Genomic DNA, 18,451 nt, shown 5'->3' on the forward strand with positions numbered 1-18,451 from the left:
TTGTTTATTTTCCATGAGTAAGATCGCAGCATGATGCTCACTTAAACTTTTTTTTTATTTTTCTCAGTGAAAGGAAAAAAATCAAGCTGTTTTAGAGGGATACAATCACACAGGGACCACTTTATAAACATTCTTCACACCTAAGCCTAGCATTCTGTTCATTCTTTTGTCAAGAAGAAATAGTGAGGGAGAGTACAACATAAAAAAAGGGCCGACCTGGCTTGCCTTGCCTGGGGAATGAAATGCTGTAGCTGATTATTACAGCTAACTATGATGGGAGGACCACCAGGGTAGTGACAACTGATGTAGCTGCCTCCGGGGTGAGACAAAGGTTTACATATTACACAAGCAATTTGGATGTTTTCTAAACATGTTGCCAAGACAGTGGGAGTTGGCAGTTCTTCCCCCCCCGCATCCCCACCCCCTCCAAGCCTTGAATTTTGCATGGATTTTATGTAAACCGGGAAAGAGCGCGGGGACAGGGAGCAAAAAGCACGGACTGAAGCACTCTGCACTTTTGTGCTCTCTATGAACTGTGAGTGAGCTAATAAATTCTTTCAACCACTCAGCGTAGCATTCACGGATATCCCCCAAAGATTACACACACAAATCACTGCACAATGGAGGCCACCGGGAGGGCCTGGGCGTCATAGGGGCCCCCGACCCTGTGGACAAGCGCACATAACCAGGCTTGCTGAGAAGACTGGGCAAAGGCGGGGGGTTGTAGAGGAGGTGCAGCTCTACCCAGAGTCAAATGCTTTATAATGGTTGGTAATGGAATATTCAAGGAGGTTGGTGAAGGTGTGAAGTGAAACAGGCGAGGGGAGAAAAAGAGAGAATGGGAGAATAGCGGGGGTGTGAAAGGGAATGTGATGGATAAATAAAAAAGGGGATTAGAGAGGTTGAAGAATTAAAAGAGGTGGGGGGTGATGGGTGTGCAGGGGTTGCATGTAGTGGTCTTGGTGATGATGAAGATGACCGAGGGGGGTGATTCCAACCCCACACAGCCGTGCAGAAGCCAAGGAGGGACATAATTAACTCCTGGATCCTTTGTGTTTCTCATCTGACTGCAGGGTGGAGATGAAAGGGGCCTGCTAAGCCTGGCATTCCACCCCAATTACAAGAAGAATGGCAAGCTCTACGTCTCCTACACCACCAACCAAGAGCGCTGGGCCATCGGTCCACACGACCACATTCTCCGTGTGGTTGAGTACACCGTTTCGAGGTAATAGGAGAAGTGTGTGCCAAATCTACCTTAAATATGGGTCGTTCACTGAGCTGCTTAGCTGCTTCACTGTCTACACAACATTGACTATTAAGTGTGAGGATTAATATAGCCTGGACATGCATTTCTTCCTGCAAAGCCCACTTTGTACTGATGTATGATGGTTGGTGAAATATCCCCCAATCTCCTTTTAAATACATACTCTCATTGAGCTTTTTATTGCTGAATAATTCCAATGGACCTCACAACCATGTATCCTTTCAAATGGAATAAGATAAATAAGGATGAGAAAAGGATGATTCTATTGGACGTTCCTGATCAAAAAATCCTGGAGGAATTGATTGTATTATTGGCTGCTCCATCTAATCCAACAACACTGATTTAAACATTTCTGCTAGAAACCATGGTAACCACAATAAAATATGAAAGCTTTAAGGGCACAACGAAAGGTTTCTAAAGATGTAATAGGAAAAACATCAAGGATTTTTGTCTTGTGGGGATTTAGAATGTAGGTTAAACGTCCCGCCTAACTAGCTTTCAATGCGCTCTGTTTTGCTGAATATGTGATGGGCGTTGATTTCCAACACTCTCAACCACACACCTGTGATTAAGAAAACAATCTTTTCTCACGAACGTGTTTAAGTGCTACATTTTAATTTGCATAATCACAGTTGTATGTTTGACTTAATGACCTAATCTTAATTATAGTCTTGGCATGCAGTCTTGGTGACTGCAACGTATAGTCCTTAATTTGAGGGTCCAATAGAGAAATGACAGTTAAAGTATTTGATGGTAGTTTTAAGAGAGTCATTTTTTGTCTTTGGCAAGCTTGCTTTTTAAGAATTGCAGGACTACCCAAAATAACACAGCATGAAATATTTGTTGCTGATACTGTGAAGCCAAATCCTCACTTTGCACTAGAAATTGTGCAACATTTTGAAGCCTGTGTTACATCTCCACCCACTGTCTTTGCCTTAATGAGACAATGCATTATATTTAGACTAAATGTCCCCAGACAACAAACTATTTAAACTCATTTAATGTTGGATTTTGTTCGTTATGTTATGTCAGCATTTCTTATCCATCCCGTGGTATCATTTTCCCCACCAACACAATTATTCTTTAAAGTAATAAGAGGCAATCAGAGTGTGTACTCATTTATAAAATCATGTCTTACGCAGTATATATCTCAAAACATTTAATTCAATTTCTTTAGTGGCTTTTCACCCCAATCAAGTGCTAACTGCAGGGCAAGTCACTTAGACTGTAATACAGCGTATACTTTTAAATATTTATATGAGACTCTATTGAGGCGTGTAGGTACAGAAATGTTGTACATACTCCTGATAAATATTAGTTACTTTGTAGTGTAGCAACCATTGTTTTTGCACTCAGTGACAGAAGCCTAGTGACAATGACGTGCTATGTTTTTCCTTAGGAAAAACCCGAACCAGGTGGACACTCGGACTGTGCGGATGCTGATGGAAGTGGCAGAGCTGCACAGGAAGCACCTAGGTGGTCAACTCTTGTTCAGCCCTGATGGTCTGTTGCACATCATCCTGGGAGATGGCATGATCACCCTGGATGATATGGAAGAGATGGATGGACTCAGGTAAGATCCGATTTCTATGAGTCCTAGTATAAATGATTGAGTAATGGTGTGTGTCTCAAGATTGAATACTTTCCTAGCTCCTACTATCGTGAAGGTGTATTTTGTTTGTGTGTTTGAATGCAGTGATTTCACAGGGTCTGTCCTGAGGGTAGATGTGGACACAGACTGTTGCACATCACCTTATTCCATACCACGGAACAACCCTTACTTCAACAGCACCAACCAGCCACCTGAAATCTTTGCCCATGGATTACATGACCCAGGCAGGTGAGTGAAACATTTGAAACTCCTTCAACGTCACACTAAAGATCTTAACATACAAATACACTGTTCAAAACTGGGCTACGAAAGAAACCTGTGTAGTAATTAATAAGTTTCATAAACTGTTCTTTGCCACCTTGTTGTTTATTACTGTATTCATCCCTGGTGTTATGTCCTGTAGGTGTGCAGTGGATCGTCTTCAGATGGACAATGGGAGTTTTCTGATCCTGTGTACAGATGCCAGTGGCAAAAACACATCAGCAGGAAGAATACTGGAGATTACTAAGGGGAAAGATTATGGTGAGTTACAATTTCCATGAGATTTTCCAAAAATATGAATAATATTTATATTTTTTAAGTTTGGAAGGAGTACATTTTGCAATGCTAATATGATAAAAATAACTTCAGTGCAACCTTTGCCTGAGTCTTGTGTGATGGCATTACGTCTGGAGAAAGAAATGAAAATACATTAACCTCTTGGATAACCTTTCATATTTATTCTGCTCAATATGACATCTGTTTTTCCGAATGTCTTTCATTTTGTAAGAACATGGTGTTTTGGCAGCAAGTTCCGAAAACACACCGGGTTGAGTGCAGAAACAGCGAAGGTTAAATGTAAAAATGATATGATGTGTGAAAGATTCCTCCCTTCCCTCGCTAGATTTGCCAAGGGAATGTAAGATTGTGTCCCCAAGTAAGATTTAAATCTGTCAACAACAATAACTGTCTAGATGATGGTTTAGTATTGTTGAAAATGCAGCATAGTTTTTATCACATTGAGAAATTAATCAATAACAGGAACATCTTGAGAATGCTTAGCTTTCTTCTCTTCACAAAAGAACAAATTACTGCTATTTGTTCCAAATTACATTGGGCTGGTTATCCTTGCCAAAATGAGTGATGCTTTGGCAAACCAAACTAGTACTTCAACCCTTTATCTCTCACTTCAATTCAAAGTGCCAGTTCTTGTCACAGGCCACCTCTCAGCTGGCTAGATGCCAGCTTTAGCCATTTTACCCAAACTCTAAAGTGATTGCAGTTGGGAAATGAGCACACCAAGTCTTGGATCATAAAGTTTTAAAGGCAGCAAACCTCCATTCATATTTCCCTTTGCCAAGACAACTGTAATCCAGAAAACATGCCATATTGCCTCAACATCACACTTATCAATAAAATACATTCTTTCCCAGTTTTGATAACGACATAATAAAGTCTAAGTTGGCTGCCAAGGAAGAAGTCATTTATGTTGCCATGTGTTATGTTGTCCAATTTTAATCAAGATTCACTCTCTGCTTTTTTTTTCATGTTGAAGTGAGTTGCCCTAATAGGAACCACATAACCATTATATCTAATAGACAAAATTAAGCAAACATGGTTAATCTTTTTGATTCCAACACAAACAAAACAACCCTTATTATAATAGCCATAAATTATAATAATTCCTTGAGTAAATCAATAGATTATAACCACTGCAGGATGCCGATTGATGAATATTGTCACTGATACATTATATCTCAGAGAATATATTGCCTCTATGATAAAACTTTGTCTACTGGTGATGCATGCCGGCAGCAGAGCCTAAATCAGACCTTGCCTTCTTGTTCCCTCCCTAGAAAATGAGCCTTCCGTTTATGACCTGCAGTCCAGTGGAGGAGCACCACCTGTGGGGGGTTTCATCTACAGGGGCTGCCAGTCTAGAAGACTTTATGGAAGTTATGTGTTTGGAGATAAAAATGGGTAAGTCTGAAAAGGGCCATTTTTCTTGGCCTCCCTGTATACTTGATGACGGATATCTTTATTTTAAAGACATTGTAGTGGCTTGATCCTGCTGGCATTCAATTCACTTCATTTATGAGCTATCAAACATCTTCAGTTTTATACAGATCAACATAACTCTTCCCTCCCTTCTCACACTGAGAATCTGTCCCTTGCATTGGTATATGCCAAAGTAAACACACAGTTCCATCCACGTGGGGGAAAACAAGTTTTATGTTACTGTCACTGCTACGGCACGGCCCATTCAGTGTAAATGGAGATTAGACATCCTGCCCTGTGCTGTTCACACTTTTCTTTGGTTTGTAATTTATCCTACTTTGCTGATGTCAAACATTGACGCTTGAGTAAACAAAGGAAGTAAATAGCGGGGGGGAAGTACACTATCAGGAGTTGGCACTGTGTTTAAAACAATGTGTGGTCGGTTAATTCTGTGCCTCATTACAGTTTGAGGGCATACTGTTGTGGCTAAGTGAAGGCTCCGGCATGATGTTTGTTTTGAAACTAAAAGCCGAGGTCTTAAATAACACCATGTGAGAGATGGGGTGGAAAAGGAAGATGGGTCAATGAACCACGTTACAAGAAGTAAAAGCTGTTTCCAAATCTCAGCTGTAATTGTTGTAATACTGCTGTAAATGAACTGCATTGTATTTCTCACTTCCACAGCGATTTATAAATTTAAGAAATGCGCACTGTGTCATCTGCCAGTCTTCATGAGTTAAAGTGGCAACTAACTGACTCTGTGTGTTTTGTTTGTTTCAGTAACCTGCGGATCCTCCAGAAGTCTACACTGTCAACATCAGCAAATGGTGAACAGTGGCAGGAGAAAGCTCTGTGCCTTGGCTCAGCTGGCTCCTGTGGCTCTACGCTTGTGGGACACATCTTGGGCTTTGGAGAAGATGAACTAGGTTAGTTGGGCAATGAAAAGAAGATTATCTATCTCTTCACAGATAGCTCAATCTAGCTCTCCTTTGTTTTGTTCTTCCTCCCTATATCAACATGAGTCACAGCTTTGTGTTAACATATTTTCTGAAATCACTTTGGGGTTTTACAACATGAATCCTTCAAGGTTTGTTGACTTCAAATGACAGATGTCAAAACTATGGAAGAATTATGGCTTGGAGTAATTTTGTTGTATATTTATCAATGCTACATATATTAACATCATTGGGGTGGAATTTTCCAATTTGTTATTTGAAAGATGTTTGCAATGTTGTGTACTAACACAGGGGAATGCATAAAAACGCAGTGGAAAATCAGGGAAAACTGCAACACCTAGCCAACAAGGGGGAACAAAGCTACAGTGCAATACCCCTCTTACTCTACCTCTATGGCACATTCCCAACAGGATATTAAATAGTGCGTACTTCCTTCTGAATTAATTGTCATTTCCATAAGATAGCAATGATACTCCAAAGACCCACTTATGGGCTGCGTTGGGCCACCTACAAGGCGATGTTTTGCATGGTTAGAGAGATATGTTTACCTGAGGGACTGCAGCATAAAGATAAGGTAGGGTGAGCTGAGGTGAGCAGACTAATATGATACAGAACATTTTTACCAGTTGGACCCCCACCAGACACTCACAGAATTATTAGCTGTCAGCTCTGGTGTTTCTGATTAAAATGAAGACATGATGTGGATCACTGACACAGCCATCAGAAATGTTTGATCACAGTTCTTGCCAGGTCTTGGAGTTATTATTTGACGAGGTATTTAAAGATCCCTGCATTTGATCATGATTTGCAAGTGGTGCAAGAATCATGGAGAGGGTGGGCTTGTGTCCCAAAGTATGGGCCCCACAGACACATGTTTACAATTTGTCCCCTTATGGAATTTTCTTGTGGGCTTGTTCCTCATTAAATTATCTGCCTGGTTCCCAGTCATGAGTATCCAATTGTCCCATTAAACTCTTTCTTAAAGTCCTTTGGCAAGTGCAGCAATGCAGAAGCTTTAGCTACACTCATCTCCTCTCCTTTTGTCCTATCATGTCCGCTTGTCTCCTCTTGCCTCCTCATTTTGGCACTGCATGGTTCGCATGGATGGAAGAAAAGTGAATTATTGGGACATATGCTGCACATTAAAAGTATGTAATTCAAATAATGCTAATGGTTAATTTCATGTGACTGTTCCTCTATTTGCAGGTGAAGTCTACATACTGGCAAGCAGTAAAAGCATGGTGCAGTCACACAGTGGGAAACTCTACAAGCTGGTAGACCCCAAAAGGTACAATCATGAAGTACATTTTCTTTTTCTTGGGGGTGGTGTGTTTTTCATTTGGAAAGGGGCTTTGAGTGAGCCATATTCTTTCAGGCATCATATGTTTGTAGACTGTGGTGGTATACAGTCGGGTCTTGGTTCAATAAGTAAGTAATCCCTCCGTACTTGTACATGCCATCTAATGAGACGTCAGCTAAGTAGGCCACCATCCCTAATTCCATGCTGGGTTTTGGTTTTTGTTTTAAGATGATCCCACATACAGCATATCATATGAGATCCAATAACTCATGCAACTGACTCTCATGAAACCATGGATCTATAGTTAATCACATTTCACTACGGTGCCGTCTTTGCTTGCTCATTTTCCTCAAGTCCTCACTACGTATGTCCCCTCCACACACACTTAACATATCACTGTGACCAGAACTTTTGTACCATTCAACACGTTGTCACATGACGACCTGCCTCGGCCAAAACAAACGCTGAGCGGTAACTGGAGAATAAGTATAGCATTTCAAAATGTTAGTGTAAAGTACTGCTAACAGCAACGCTGACTAGATGGCCGTGGTCACCTTATAACTGTTGCCTGCTGGTTATTCTCAGAGCATTTGACAGCTGAGAGTACAGGAAACACAAAGGCACCTGTTGCCAAGCACAGAGAACTCATGTTCATGCATATAAGGTTGTGCACATTTTATTCATCATTATGTGGACAGAGCTCAACAAGGCTCCAATTTTACTTTGAGTGGTTCAATCCAGTCAATTTCTGTGCAGCTTAATTAGTTGATGTTAAACAACTGGAATGTGTGGGGAACATGTATGTGAGTGCAACTTCATAATTCAAATGTGTGTGTGTGTGTTACTGTGTCATAATCCTTACCATATGCATCACAGTATTAGGAATCATTCAGATAGTGATGTATCTATAAACAGTTTGGGCAAAGTCAAGCACACGTGAAAAAAAGACGAGAAAGAAAATAGGCAGACAGGGCACAAATTCATCCCACATGATAGAGGAGGGATGTATAAGCACTTGTGTCCCACCCCCCTCCCTTTTTTTTAACCTATCTTCTGCTCAGGTCAGAAAGTTGGTCCTGTCAAATTTTTTATGTACTGAATGCACAAGAAAAGTCCCAAAAGGATAATATTTTTTTAGGCTAAGTCAGATTTGATTAAGAGAGGCAGATAAAGTGAGAGCAGACTCAGAGAGAGAGAATTTGCATGCCTCAGAATTACAATAGAAACATATCCGCAGCTGATTATTCCTGGGTGACGACAGTGCCACCCAGGCATTAGCGCAATTAATTACACCACAGATGTTTCAAAGGGGCCCTGGTGGCTCGCTCCGTATTTATGTTTTCTGGCATGGCCGCTGGACGCATTTCTCCCAAAGAACAATTCTTTCCACCATCAGTTGTTTAGTCTGCGCGGATCCTGTGGTGTTGGAGTCTTGACTCCTAATACACTCTGGCTTCGTTATTATGATCTTGTTACAGGGAGGATGGAGAGGGGGTGACAAAGGGGGAGTAAATGGGGTAGCTAACGTGTCTGACCTCAGCGCGTTATCAAGTCTGGTGGTCCTCCCCTTTTTTCTTTTAATGTGAGGACATCTGGACCCTAAAGCCCTCACATAAAGAGGTTTGTTTTAGAGTATGGTGGTTTTTGTGGTCCAGTATAGCATCTAGCACTGTGTTTTGATCAACTGTGTGTTTGGGAACATAGAGGGGAAAAGAGGAACTGTTAGGGAGAGCGGTAAAGGCTTACAGGGAAACATCAGCCATAAAATCCCTCAGCAGTGTTTGTGTAAACATGTCCTGGCCAGATGACTTCATTTCTAGGTATTTGTTTGTCAGTTGGAGTACCCCTCCAATAATAAATAGGCCACCATGCATTTTGAAACATGCTGAATGTGTGTGGTGTGAGGGTGTATTTATGTGTGTGAGTGAGAGAAAGAGAGAGCGACAGAGAGCAAGACAGGACTTGTTTGTGGTATACCAGTCAGATAGAGATATTTAAAATCTCTATATGGTGACCGTGAGATGCAGGTTTTTTTTTTTTTGATGATGCAGGCTTTTGAGCTTAGATTCTCTCTTTCACCATATGTTGTTAATATGGGCATCAATGCACTTTTACTTTATCTGAGGCAAGACAAGGCAAGGCTCATTTGTATAGCACCTTTCAACAACATGGTAATTCCAACTACTTTACATAAGACATAAAAAAGGCGTGACGACAAGATATAAAAGAAACACAAGACACATATAAATAGGATTTGAAAAGAGTAAAATGTGTAAATAATTCCATGCCTAATTCAGACAAATTATAAATTATAAATTTGGTTTTATATCTTTGTTGTTTATCTTCTTTTATTTTGCAATTTAACTTGCTATATTAGTCTTAAATATACATTAATGGATCAAAGCAGCAATAGATTTCAAATTGAGTGAAACTTTAACTTTGCCCATATTGTAGGCAGGTATTCATCGGCAAGTTTGGCTACTTCTCAGTCTGCATTTGATAACATAATTATTTATAGAGTGAGGGCATTATATTAATGCCAGGAATAAATTATGCTAGAAAGTCCCCTTTCTTTTTAAGAAAGGAAACATACTAACTAAGATATAGTGATACAGCACAAGACAGGGACTTTGTAGCCCCTCTGTGTATATACAATATGCCATGGGAGTCAAATAGTAAAGTTACATGTTTGTTATATCATAATTAAAAAGACACATGTTGAGTCCATCCATGCAGTTGGACAGAGTCAGCCTTGCTCTTACAGTTGGTCGTTGGCAATAGCTTAATTGAAACATATAGAGCCAGACCTCCTGCTGATTTCTGGTGTAAAATGCAATTTGCTGCTCAGTTTGTTACAGCCCCTCTCCGCAGAGGAGGGAAGGGAGACTTTTCACACGTTCAGGTTTTGTCAGCTGCAGGCTGGACTGATTGAATTACAGTGAGCAGAGACCTTAAAAAGACACAGTGAACCTCGAATAGGGTCCTGGGACCTCCTTTATGAACTGCATTAGCCATGGAAGTCACAAATCACTGCAATGCACGGGGGAAGGAGACTGCGGGTGCCCGTTTGTGGATATATTTATCTGTATGTGTGTCTCTCTGTGTTTTGTGTGTACAGATATAAACTGTGTGGGTGGTGGGTACAAGCGAACATGCACATCTGTGAGCCTGTGTGAGCGTGTGGTACGCTAGCTCCCAGCACGCTGCAGAAAAAAGCCTTTTCTTTATTTTTCTATCCCTCCTAAATCTTCCTACATCTCTGCTGTGGTCCTCCCCTTGACAAAGCTGCTTGCCAGTCGCATTGAATAGCCCTGGCTCCTACAATACACAGTAAATTTCTTGCACAATTAAAACAAGGAATGAAGCTACAAAAGAAGCCCCCAAACAATGGAGTCGGATGACAAAACAGCAAAAGAGACCACACTGGGCCGTTTGATTAAGCCATTGTTAGGGTGCACAATGTACACCACTCCACAGACCTTTTCTCACATATACCTCATGTCAATCAACCAGGCCCTGTGAGCCAACAAGCTAAACACACACACATACACACACACACACACACACACACACACACACACACACACACACACACACACACACACACGCACAAACACACACTGACAAACATAATAATCAAACAGATCAGGAACAAATCTGAAGCAGAGCATCCAAACTGCTCCGATGGCACAGACCTGAATGGATGTTAAGATATGTTAATGTTCAGCTTCCCCTGACGTAAGGACACAAGGAAAGGGCAGTTTTTAGCAGAGAACGACTTAACCTGCATTACTCTTCCTTATCTTTGAGGCAGCTAGTATGTCTTTGCTCTTCTGTTTTCATTTTAATTATGACTTGATCTGCGTTTTAAGCAGCTTTATGATTTGTATCGTCATCATCATCTCTCTCTGTTCATGCAACTACCTCATGTGTGAGCACTGTCGCCCTTCTCCCACTCCCTCGCTCTCACACATACACCACCCCTCCCAAAGTTGATAAATTCCCACAGTGGCTGTTGACCCAGCTGCCTTTGTCAAGTGGCGCTACCAGCAGGTGCTGTTTTCACAGCCACCCTGGCAGTCGTACAGACTGTTTAGTAGCGCTGCTGACCCCTGCCTGCTATTAACAGTGTTAGCTACAGACCCCCCAATCCTCCAGGGACTCTTACTCTTTCTCTCTCTCCTTCTCTTTCTGTTTGCTTCCCTCCTTCGCTCTTTTTTAACTACATGCAGCCTGCAACAACAAAAGCCAGCATGGATGGAGTCTGGAGTTGGGTGCTGATGGGAGCATGGGAATCAACCCCCCCTGCCCTCCATCCTCCAAATTTAAAGCAACTTTAACACACACAGTCACTGTATTGTCACTGCACACTGCCATCAGTCAGGGTGTCTGTCAGAACATTTGCAACACATTTTTCAAACTAGGAAGTAAACACTGGCACAATCAAATAAATACAATTACCCTCACACAACATCACAGTTACAGTAAATTATCCAGTTTTTGACTCACAGCTGAAATGTGTTATCTTCCCACACAGTCAACCCTGTACAGGTGAGACTCGACAAACCCGATCAGCATTCCCCACAGCAGAATACTGAGAGTATTTGAGAGTGAATGCAGAGTTAAAATATTGCTAAATTTCAGATTTAATATACCGACTGCTAACCTGGTCTTAAACTCCATCTAGTTTTAGTTTCTACTGCTGATTGACCATTTGCTCTCTAGCTATGATTGATGAGGCCTCTTCTGCCTTGGACTAAGCATTACAACACACACACACACACACACACACACACACACACACACACACACACACACACACACACTGACCTCACTACTCATGCTTTGCAGCTCTCATACCAGCATCAGTCCACAGGAGTCTAGTTACCATGCCTGTGTGTAAAAGTTTGTGAGTGTGTGTCCTTGAGTGTCCAGCAAATTGTGTTGCCTCAGTAGTTTTTTTCCCTGGTACAACAGAACTGTTTACACATCTATATTTTAGACAATTGTCTGCATGTGCGTTTGTGAAAGAGAAATAGAGAAAGTGTGTGTGTGTGTGTGTGTGTGTGTGGGCTAGTGGGCTACAGGCGCTAACAGACGCTTCACATTTGAACTTGATTACGCACTCCCGGTATTATTTCCAGATTTGTAGAGCGTGATATGAAATAATTCTGTTTCAGCCCATTTGCTGATGTGCGTGTCTGGATGTTTGTCTTAATATGGAACGATCACAATATGTTTCTTTGGTGCTCAGACTTCACGCATATGGTGTGGAGATGTTTGTGTTTGTGTGTGTCTGCATTTTCCAAATCATGTTTTTATCTGCGGGAATTCTATGTTAACCCTATGTGTTGTTTTAGGAGTCAAAACAATAAAAGCACCACACATGACACAAGTATTGTCCCAGCTGTACAGTAAAAATCCATCTCAGACAGCAGATTCATTATTGACAGTTGAAAAGGAAAAAAAATCTACATAGAGATCACTAGCTATAGAGGTAAAAAACAAACAACTACGTCTTAATGTGCTATCCCACTGAGGATACATGTCAACCAAAGCTGACAGCCTGCTTATCATCTGACACAACATGTGCTGGCCGATTTGTCGATCATTCTTGTTGCACAATTCAAAAATAGATTTACAGTAAACAAATGGCTACGGCTATCATGACAGATAAAAATGAAGAGCTTAAATCGAACATGTTTCATACAGTCCACAAATCATAGTATAGTATTACTGTGTACCTCCGCCAATAAGAGTTGGATGAGTGTTTTGTTTTTGCCTGCTTTTTGTTTATCTGTTAGCAGGATATTTTTAAAAAGTTATGAATGGAATTTGCACGCAACTATGTGGAAACTGTGATCTGGCACATAAGAACTGATGTGTGTTGGTGGGTGTGACTTCTCACTAAAAGTCTCAAACTTCTAAACAGACTAATTTAATGTAGTGCGCCTAAAAGCAGACATAAGGAAAAGGAAACCATCCATTACTGTTCAATCAAACAACCTGCAGACCCTGGAGAAGGCATTTCTGTTTTGGACATAACAACCCTGCCAATTTCTCCACTTGGCACAGCAGCTGAGCACAGAACAAATACAGAGCTGATTAGCGTTGTGGTGTAACTGCCCAAAATTCTGAGAAGTAGGTAGAATTTATACATATCTTGTCACATGACATGAAATCATCCAAACACTGACTTAATTAACTATACACCTTTACACCGCACTTCGATAAATCAATACGACCCTGTTTACATCTATAATTGTTTCCAGTACAGCACGGTGGCTCCGTGGTTGGCACTGTTGCCTCACAGAAAGAAGGGTTTTGGGTTTGGTTACCAGCTGGAGGCAGGGCCTTTCTGTGTGGGGTTTACATGTTCTCCACAGTCTCTCCCCCACCATCAAAAACATGTATATTAGGTTAATTTTTCCAGTCAGTTCCCTCGCCCATGACGCTGGCTTAGATCTGGAGCTGGTCCCCGGGAGGTTGTACGGTGGCTGTCCACTGCTCCTAGCGCTTAACGCAGAGGACAAATTGCATTCAGTATATGTTTTACAATAAAGTTGATTCTATTCTATTATTATTGCATGTATCTGCTCTCCCCCAAACTAACCCCCAAAAGAGACTCAGAGGTTCTTTAAGGATTCATATTGTAAGGATTCAAGAACCAGTTTGTGTGCTTCTGTCATTATTATTGGATGTAAGGTCAAATTCTAACCTAGTTTAAAATAATGAAGGCATGACACTTGACAGTGTTCATTTTTAGTATTCAAGCCTTATTAGACAAGTAGAATGATAACCAACAGTTGTACAATGAGATTGAGACTGCTGTTGTGTCATAATTATGGAGAATCATTACTTCATTAGGGTGTGACTTTATCGGAAGACATTAAGCAATAATATTAAAGCCCTCCTTTCTGTAATTTGTTTGCATGCCACATGATGCTTGTGTCCCCCACATATTGACTTTCCCTCCTTTTAACAACTGTTCAGGCCTCATGCCCCGAAGGAGTGCCAGCGTCAGGTGGAGCCTCCAGAGCTGCTGATGACAGCTTGTTCCAGGCACTGTAAGAACGGACACTGCACTCCTACTGGCAAGTGCTGCTGCAGCCCTGGCTGGGAGGGACCCTTCTGCCGAGTTGGTGAGTGTCTTTTAGTAGATTTTGCATCTGCTGTGTGTAAATGAGGACTAGTAATGCACATGCACAGAAGGCCTGCCACAGTTTTTCTTAGAAATCATTAAAAACCTATTAGATCTTTTGTGTGATGTTTTTTCTTACTTTACTTTTGACCGCTCTCTCTCTCTCTCTCTCTCTCTTTCTTTCTTTCTCTCTCTCTCTCTCTCTCGCTCTCTTTCTCTCTCTCTCTCTCTCTCTCTCTCTCTTTCTCTCTCTCTCTCTCTCTCTCTCTGTGGCCGTAGCCAAATGTGAACCGGCCTGCCGCAACGGAGGAGTGTGTATGGAGCCCAACAAGTGCCTGTGTAAGAGCGGCTACTCTGGGGCCCAGTGTGAGAAGAGTGAGCACGGTATGCCCAACGACCAGGAGAAAGACGGCATACTGGACCACATCATTGACATGACCTCGTATCTCCTAGACCTGACCAGCTATATCGTATAGGGGTGCGCGGAGGGGGGCTGCTCCCCGCTGTCATCCTCAAGTTGACACAAATCTACCTACCACCACCAGCAGACTCTAACGAGGTGTCCTTAATATGGCCTCTTAATCTCCCTCACACCAACGCAGGCATGTGTATACACACACACACACACACACACACACACACACACACACACACACACACACACACACACACACATACACAGACAGACACACACACAAAGACACACACACAGGATCCCCGTCAGACTGCTTTTCATCCTCATCACCAAACTCTTCCTCTTTCGCCTATAAGCTACTTGCTCTTGAGCACCAGGCCTGGCATCCAAGCCGTGTTCACTGACCTGCAGACAGCAGCATGGCCAAGTTATGGAAGTTCCACTAAGACATTTCGTCTGTCGTTCAGAAAACGCTTGCACACGGCCGACACCACGGGAACAGGAACTCCACAGGAACAGAACATTTTAACTCAAGACTATGGATCTTTTTCAGGGGCTATCTGTTGCCTTACTTAAGACCCCTCAAAAAAAAAAGGAGTTATAGGCATTGCAGTGGAGACAGTTGATTGTTCAGAGGTTCTTTAAGGATTCAAAATTCTGAAGAGTGGCATGGCTCAAGGTTCAGTTTGTGCTCATGGTCCGTTCAAAAACTCAGCAAAATAAATGTCTACATATACAGACTTTGCAGGAACACTCTGCACCTCTGCCTCAGTTATTAAAAGCTGAGAAGTCAGTGAGAGTCGAGGGTCACATAGAGCCTGCAGTGCTTTGTGCTATACTATTCTAAAGGCACTAATAAAAGAGAGATGAACCATGTTGTCTCACTTGATGATGTTGTATTTAGTTTGTGGGCACATTGTCATAAAAAGCTAACAGTATACAGTATGTATACCTTATTTTGCAACACTCACTCGCTATCAATGTACAGAATGGATCCACAACAGAGGACTGTTACCTACACAGAAATAGTGAGAACATTTTGTCAAAGCCAGTTTCATACAATCTGAACGGAGTTATTGGCTCCCATGCACTGTATTCATTTTTTTTGTTTCATTCACTTTATTATTCAAAATGAATTTGTCATTAAAAGCGCAATGAGACACATTCACACACATACACACCACATTATCAGAGGTATGGTTTGACAAACTCCTTTCATTGCGTCACACACTGAAACTGAACTCAAAACTACAAAGGGAAGAGATGGCGCGGTGATGTATATTTCCAATAGAGCTTACCTAAGTACTACTTAGCATTGCAAAAAAACTATAGCATTACTATTGTTATCATAGAGGAGGGTTTATTTTTTTAAGCGTAATAATATATGGGAGAGAATGGTGTTTATAGAAAGCAGTTTTACACTAAGCTTGTCAGCTCATGTCATTTTCATGTTGTACTTATACATATGCAGCTTTTTTTTCCTCTGTTAAGAAAGACGTGTGAGGTGTGTAAAAGTAACGCATGTCTGTGCCTGCGTAGAGTAATTCGCAGCAGTTGGCAGTCCGTCTAATTCTCCTCCCTGACGTGTGGTTTCATTAGCGCTGTCAGAAATGTGTCTTTGTTGTGAGATGATCAAAGATCCTGTTGGGCCACCAAGTCACTGTGGAAGCAGTTCACAGTCAGAGGAAGATCTTAAGATTAACACAAGGATCTGTCTAATGGAGATAAGATTGAATGTTTGCATTTGTCTCCTACATGTCAGAAAACAGATGATTGTCTGGAGCCACATTAATGTGTTGTTTCTTTTCAAAAGACAGACTGAAGTTCAAACAGATGCAGCACATACACACACATCCCCCATTTTCTTTTAAACTAATAACTTGTATTATTGAGAACTCCACATTTGATCTTTTGCCATTTAAATTCCATAAAATTAGTCTTTTGAGGGAATCGTCAGTCATTGTTTTTAACAGTTTTGAAGGCACAGTTGCAGTTTTGCTCTATTCCAAACTTTTATTTTGAAAAAAAGACAAGTTTCCAAGTATAATGGTTAATTGAAGTTCAGTGTCCGTAAAGATGTATTTTGTTCATCTCCCGCCTTGCTTGTGTTTGCTGAAATAAATCAACTCTACCTGGTCAAAATGGAATTCATGCTGTAAAATGGAAAATTATAATTTTTTTTTAGCACTTAATGTGAAAGTTGCATTGTAGCTGCTGAGACGGCGTGGTGTGAATAGAATAACCATTTTCATTATTTAAGTAGTTACACAAATAAAATAATTATTTAAGTTCTCTATGTTGTTTTTACCATTGTACTGTATGTGACAATTTTTTTTATTCCTGTATTGTAAATAAAACTAGGGATAACTTTGTTTCTCTACAGAAATATCAATATGTCTATTAAAATTTATAGCATGTCTGAAATATTTGTCTCTCTTTTCTTTTTGGTATTCAGTTGCATGTGGTAAAGCTTTAGTTTAAAGATCTTCTCATAATTTCTACCGACGTTTCCTTTGAAATTTAGTATAATTATAGAAATAAAAGTAAATATTTATTCATTATTCATATATAATGTAAAACATTATTCTCCATATATTAAATTAGATTTTTGCCTCCATTTAAATTTTACATTTTTGCATATTCAGCTGACTTCCTGCATTGTCTAAAAGCCTTTCCAAGTTACACTAGCAATTAAAGTAAGTCAAATTGTGCCAGTTGTCTCTATTTTAGCTATAATTAATACCAAATTTCATAGAAAATATCTTTCAAATTATTAGGAAGTTAACAAAACTGTCACCACAAGGCCCAGTAAAATTCAGTTTTTATTATTTAGTTTTGTCAACTGCTATTGTCAAGGTAAAGAATGAACATTAACGAGACATCATTAACCATTTCGACAAATAAGCTTTATTGCTTTTGTGCTGATAAAACAGCTCCAGTAAAATGGGATTGATACCATGTTCAAACATGAGGCTTCTGTAAATCCAGGAAGAGACGGTTAGCTTAGTTTAGCATAAGGATTAAAAGGTTAAATGCTATTCTGGCTTCCAAAGGTAAAAATAAAAGTTAAAATCCACCTACCTAGACTTCTAAAACTCCCTAATTAACAAGTTACTCTTGTTTGTTTATACATAACACCCAATGCACTTGGGATTTGTATGAATTATATTAACATAATTAGCTAATTAGGTGCTAGTAGGTAAATTGTTTTTCACCTTTAGAGTCTTGCTATTGCCCCCGTTCTCAGCTGTTTTGAGCTAAGCGAAGCTAACCGGCTGCTAACTGTGACTATGAGAATGTGTATCTGTTTTAGCAAGAAAGCCAAAAACTGTACCAACAAAACCACAATCTCCCTGTTTGTAAGACAAGTCCCTCTCCACGATGTTTCCTGCTTGTCTCCATGTGATAACGGGAAAGTGGCTTCTATCAAAGTTAACTTTCAGTCTCAACCATTAGGAAATTATTCAGAAATTACAGACCTGTAAAATAACGCATTACCTAAGATTTTGGTATGGCTTAATTCATCATTATTGGGGTAATTTCATGTATAAGCACCTTGTCTTTGGTCATGGCCCCATACTGGGAACCGTCTCATTTCTGGTAAGTCAGCTGCAACATTTCCACTGATGGTTTGTCCTCCAGCCAGGTAAAAAGAGTAAAAAGAAGGATGTTAAGAAAATGTTTAAGTTAAACTAGGGCCAACATGGCTCCAGGCCCAGGGTTTTCCCTTTACTCCTGCTTGAATGGAAAAGCTGCCTGCAGAGCCGACGGTGAGGAGAGAGCCGA

General features: G+C 40.7%; 1 protein-coding gene across 1 annotated transcript in view; it reads left to right on the forward strand.

Moving 5' to 3' along the window:
• hhip (hedgehog interacting protein) overlaps positions 1 to 17,089 on the forward strand; it is a 35,025-nt gene extending 17,936 nt beyond the window's left edge. Inside the window, exons 5-13 of the mRNA XM_051385160.1 lie at positions 1,074 to 1,225; positions 2,664 to 2,837; positions 2,961 to 3,104; positions 3,280 to 3,398; positions 4,712 to 4,835; positions 5,634 to 5,779; positions 7,016 to 7,097; positions 14,103 to 14,251; positions 14,530 to 17,089. Coding sequence (XP_051241120.1) covers positions 1,074 to 1,225; positions 2,664 to 2,837; positions 2,961 to 3,104; positions 3,280 to 3,398; positions 4,712 to 4,835; positions 5,634 to 5,779; positions 7,016 to 7,097; positions 14,103 to 14,251; positions 14,530 to 14,726 — 1,287 coding nt within the window. The 3' untranslated portion in view covers positions 14,727 to 17,089. The remainder of the gene's footprint in view (positions 1 to 1,073; positions 1,226 to 2,663; positions 2,838 to 2,960; positions 3,105 to 3,279; positions 3,399 to 4,711; positions 4,836 to 5,633; positions 5,780 to 7,015; positions 7,098 to 14,102; positions 14,252 to 14,529) is intronic.
• Positions 17,090 to 18,451: the final 1,362 nt, after the last annotated feature.

Source organism: Dicentrarchus labrax, unplaced genomic scaffold, assembly GCF_905237075.1.
Source record: "Dicentrarchus labrax unplaced genomic scaffold, dlabrax2021, whole genome shotgun sequence".
Classification (NCBI taxonomy): domain Eukaryota; kingdom Metazoa; phylum Chordata; class Actinopteri; family Moronidae; genus Dicentrarchus; species Dicentrarchus labrax.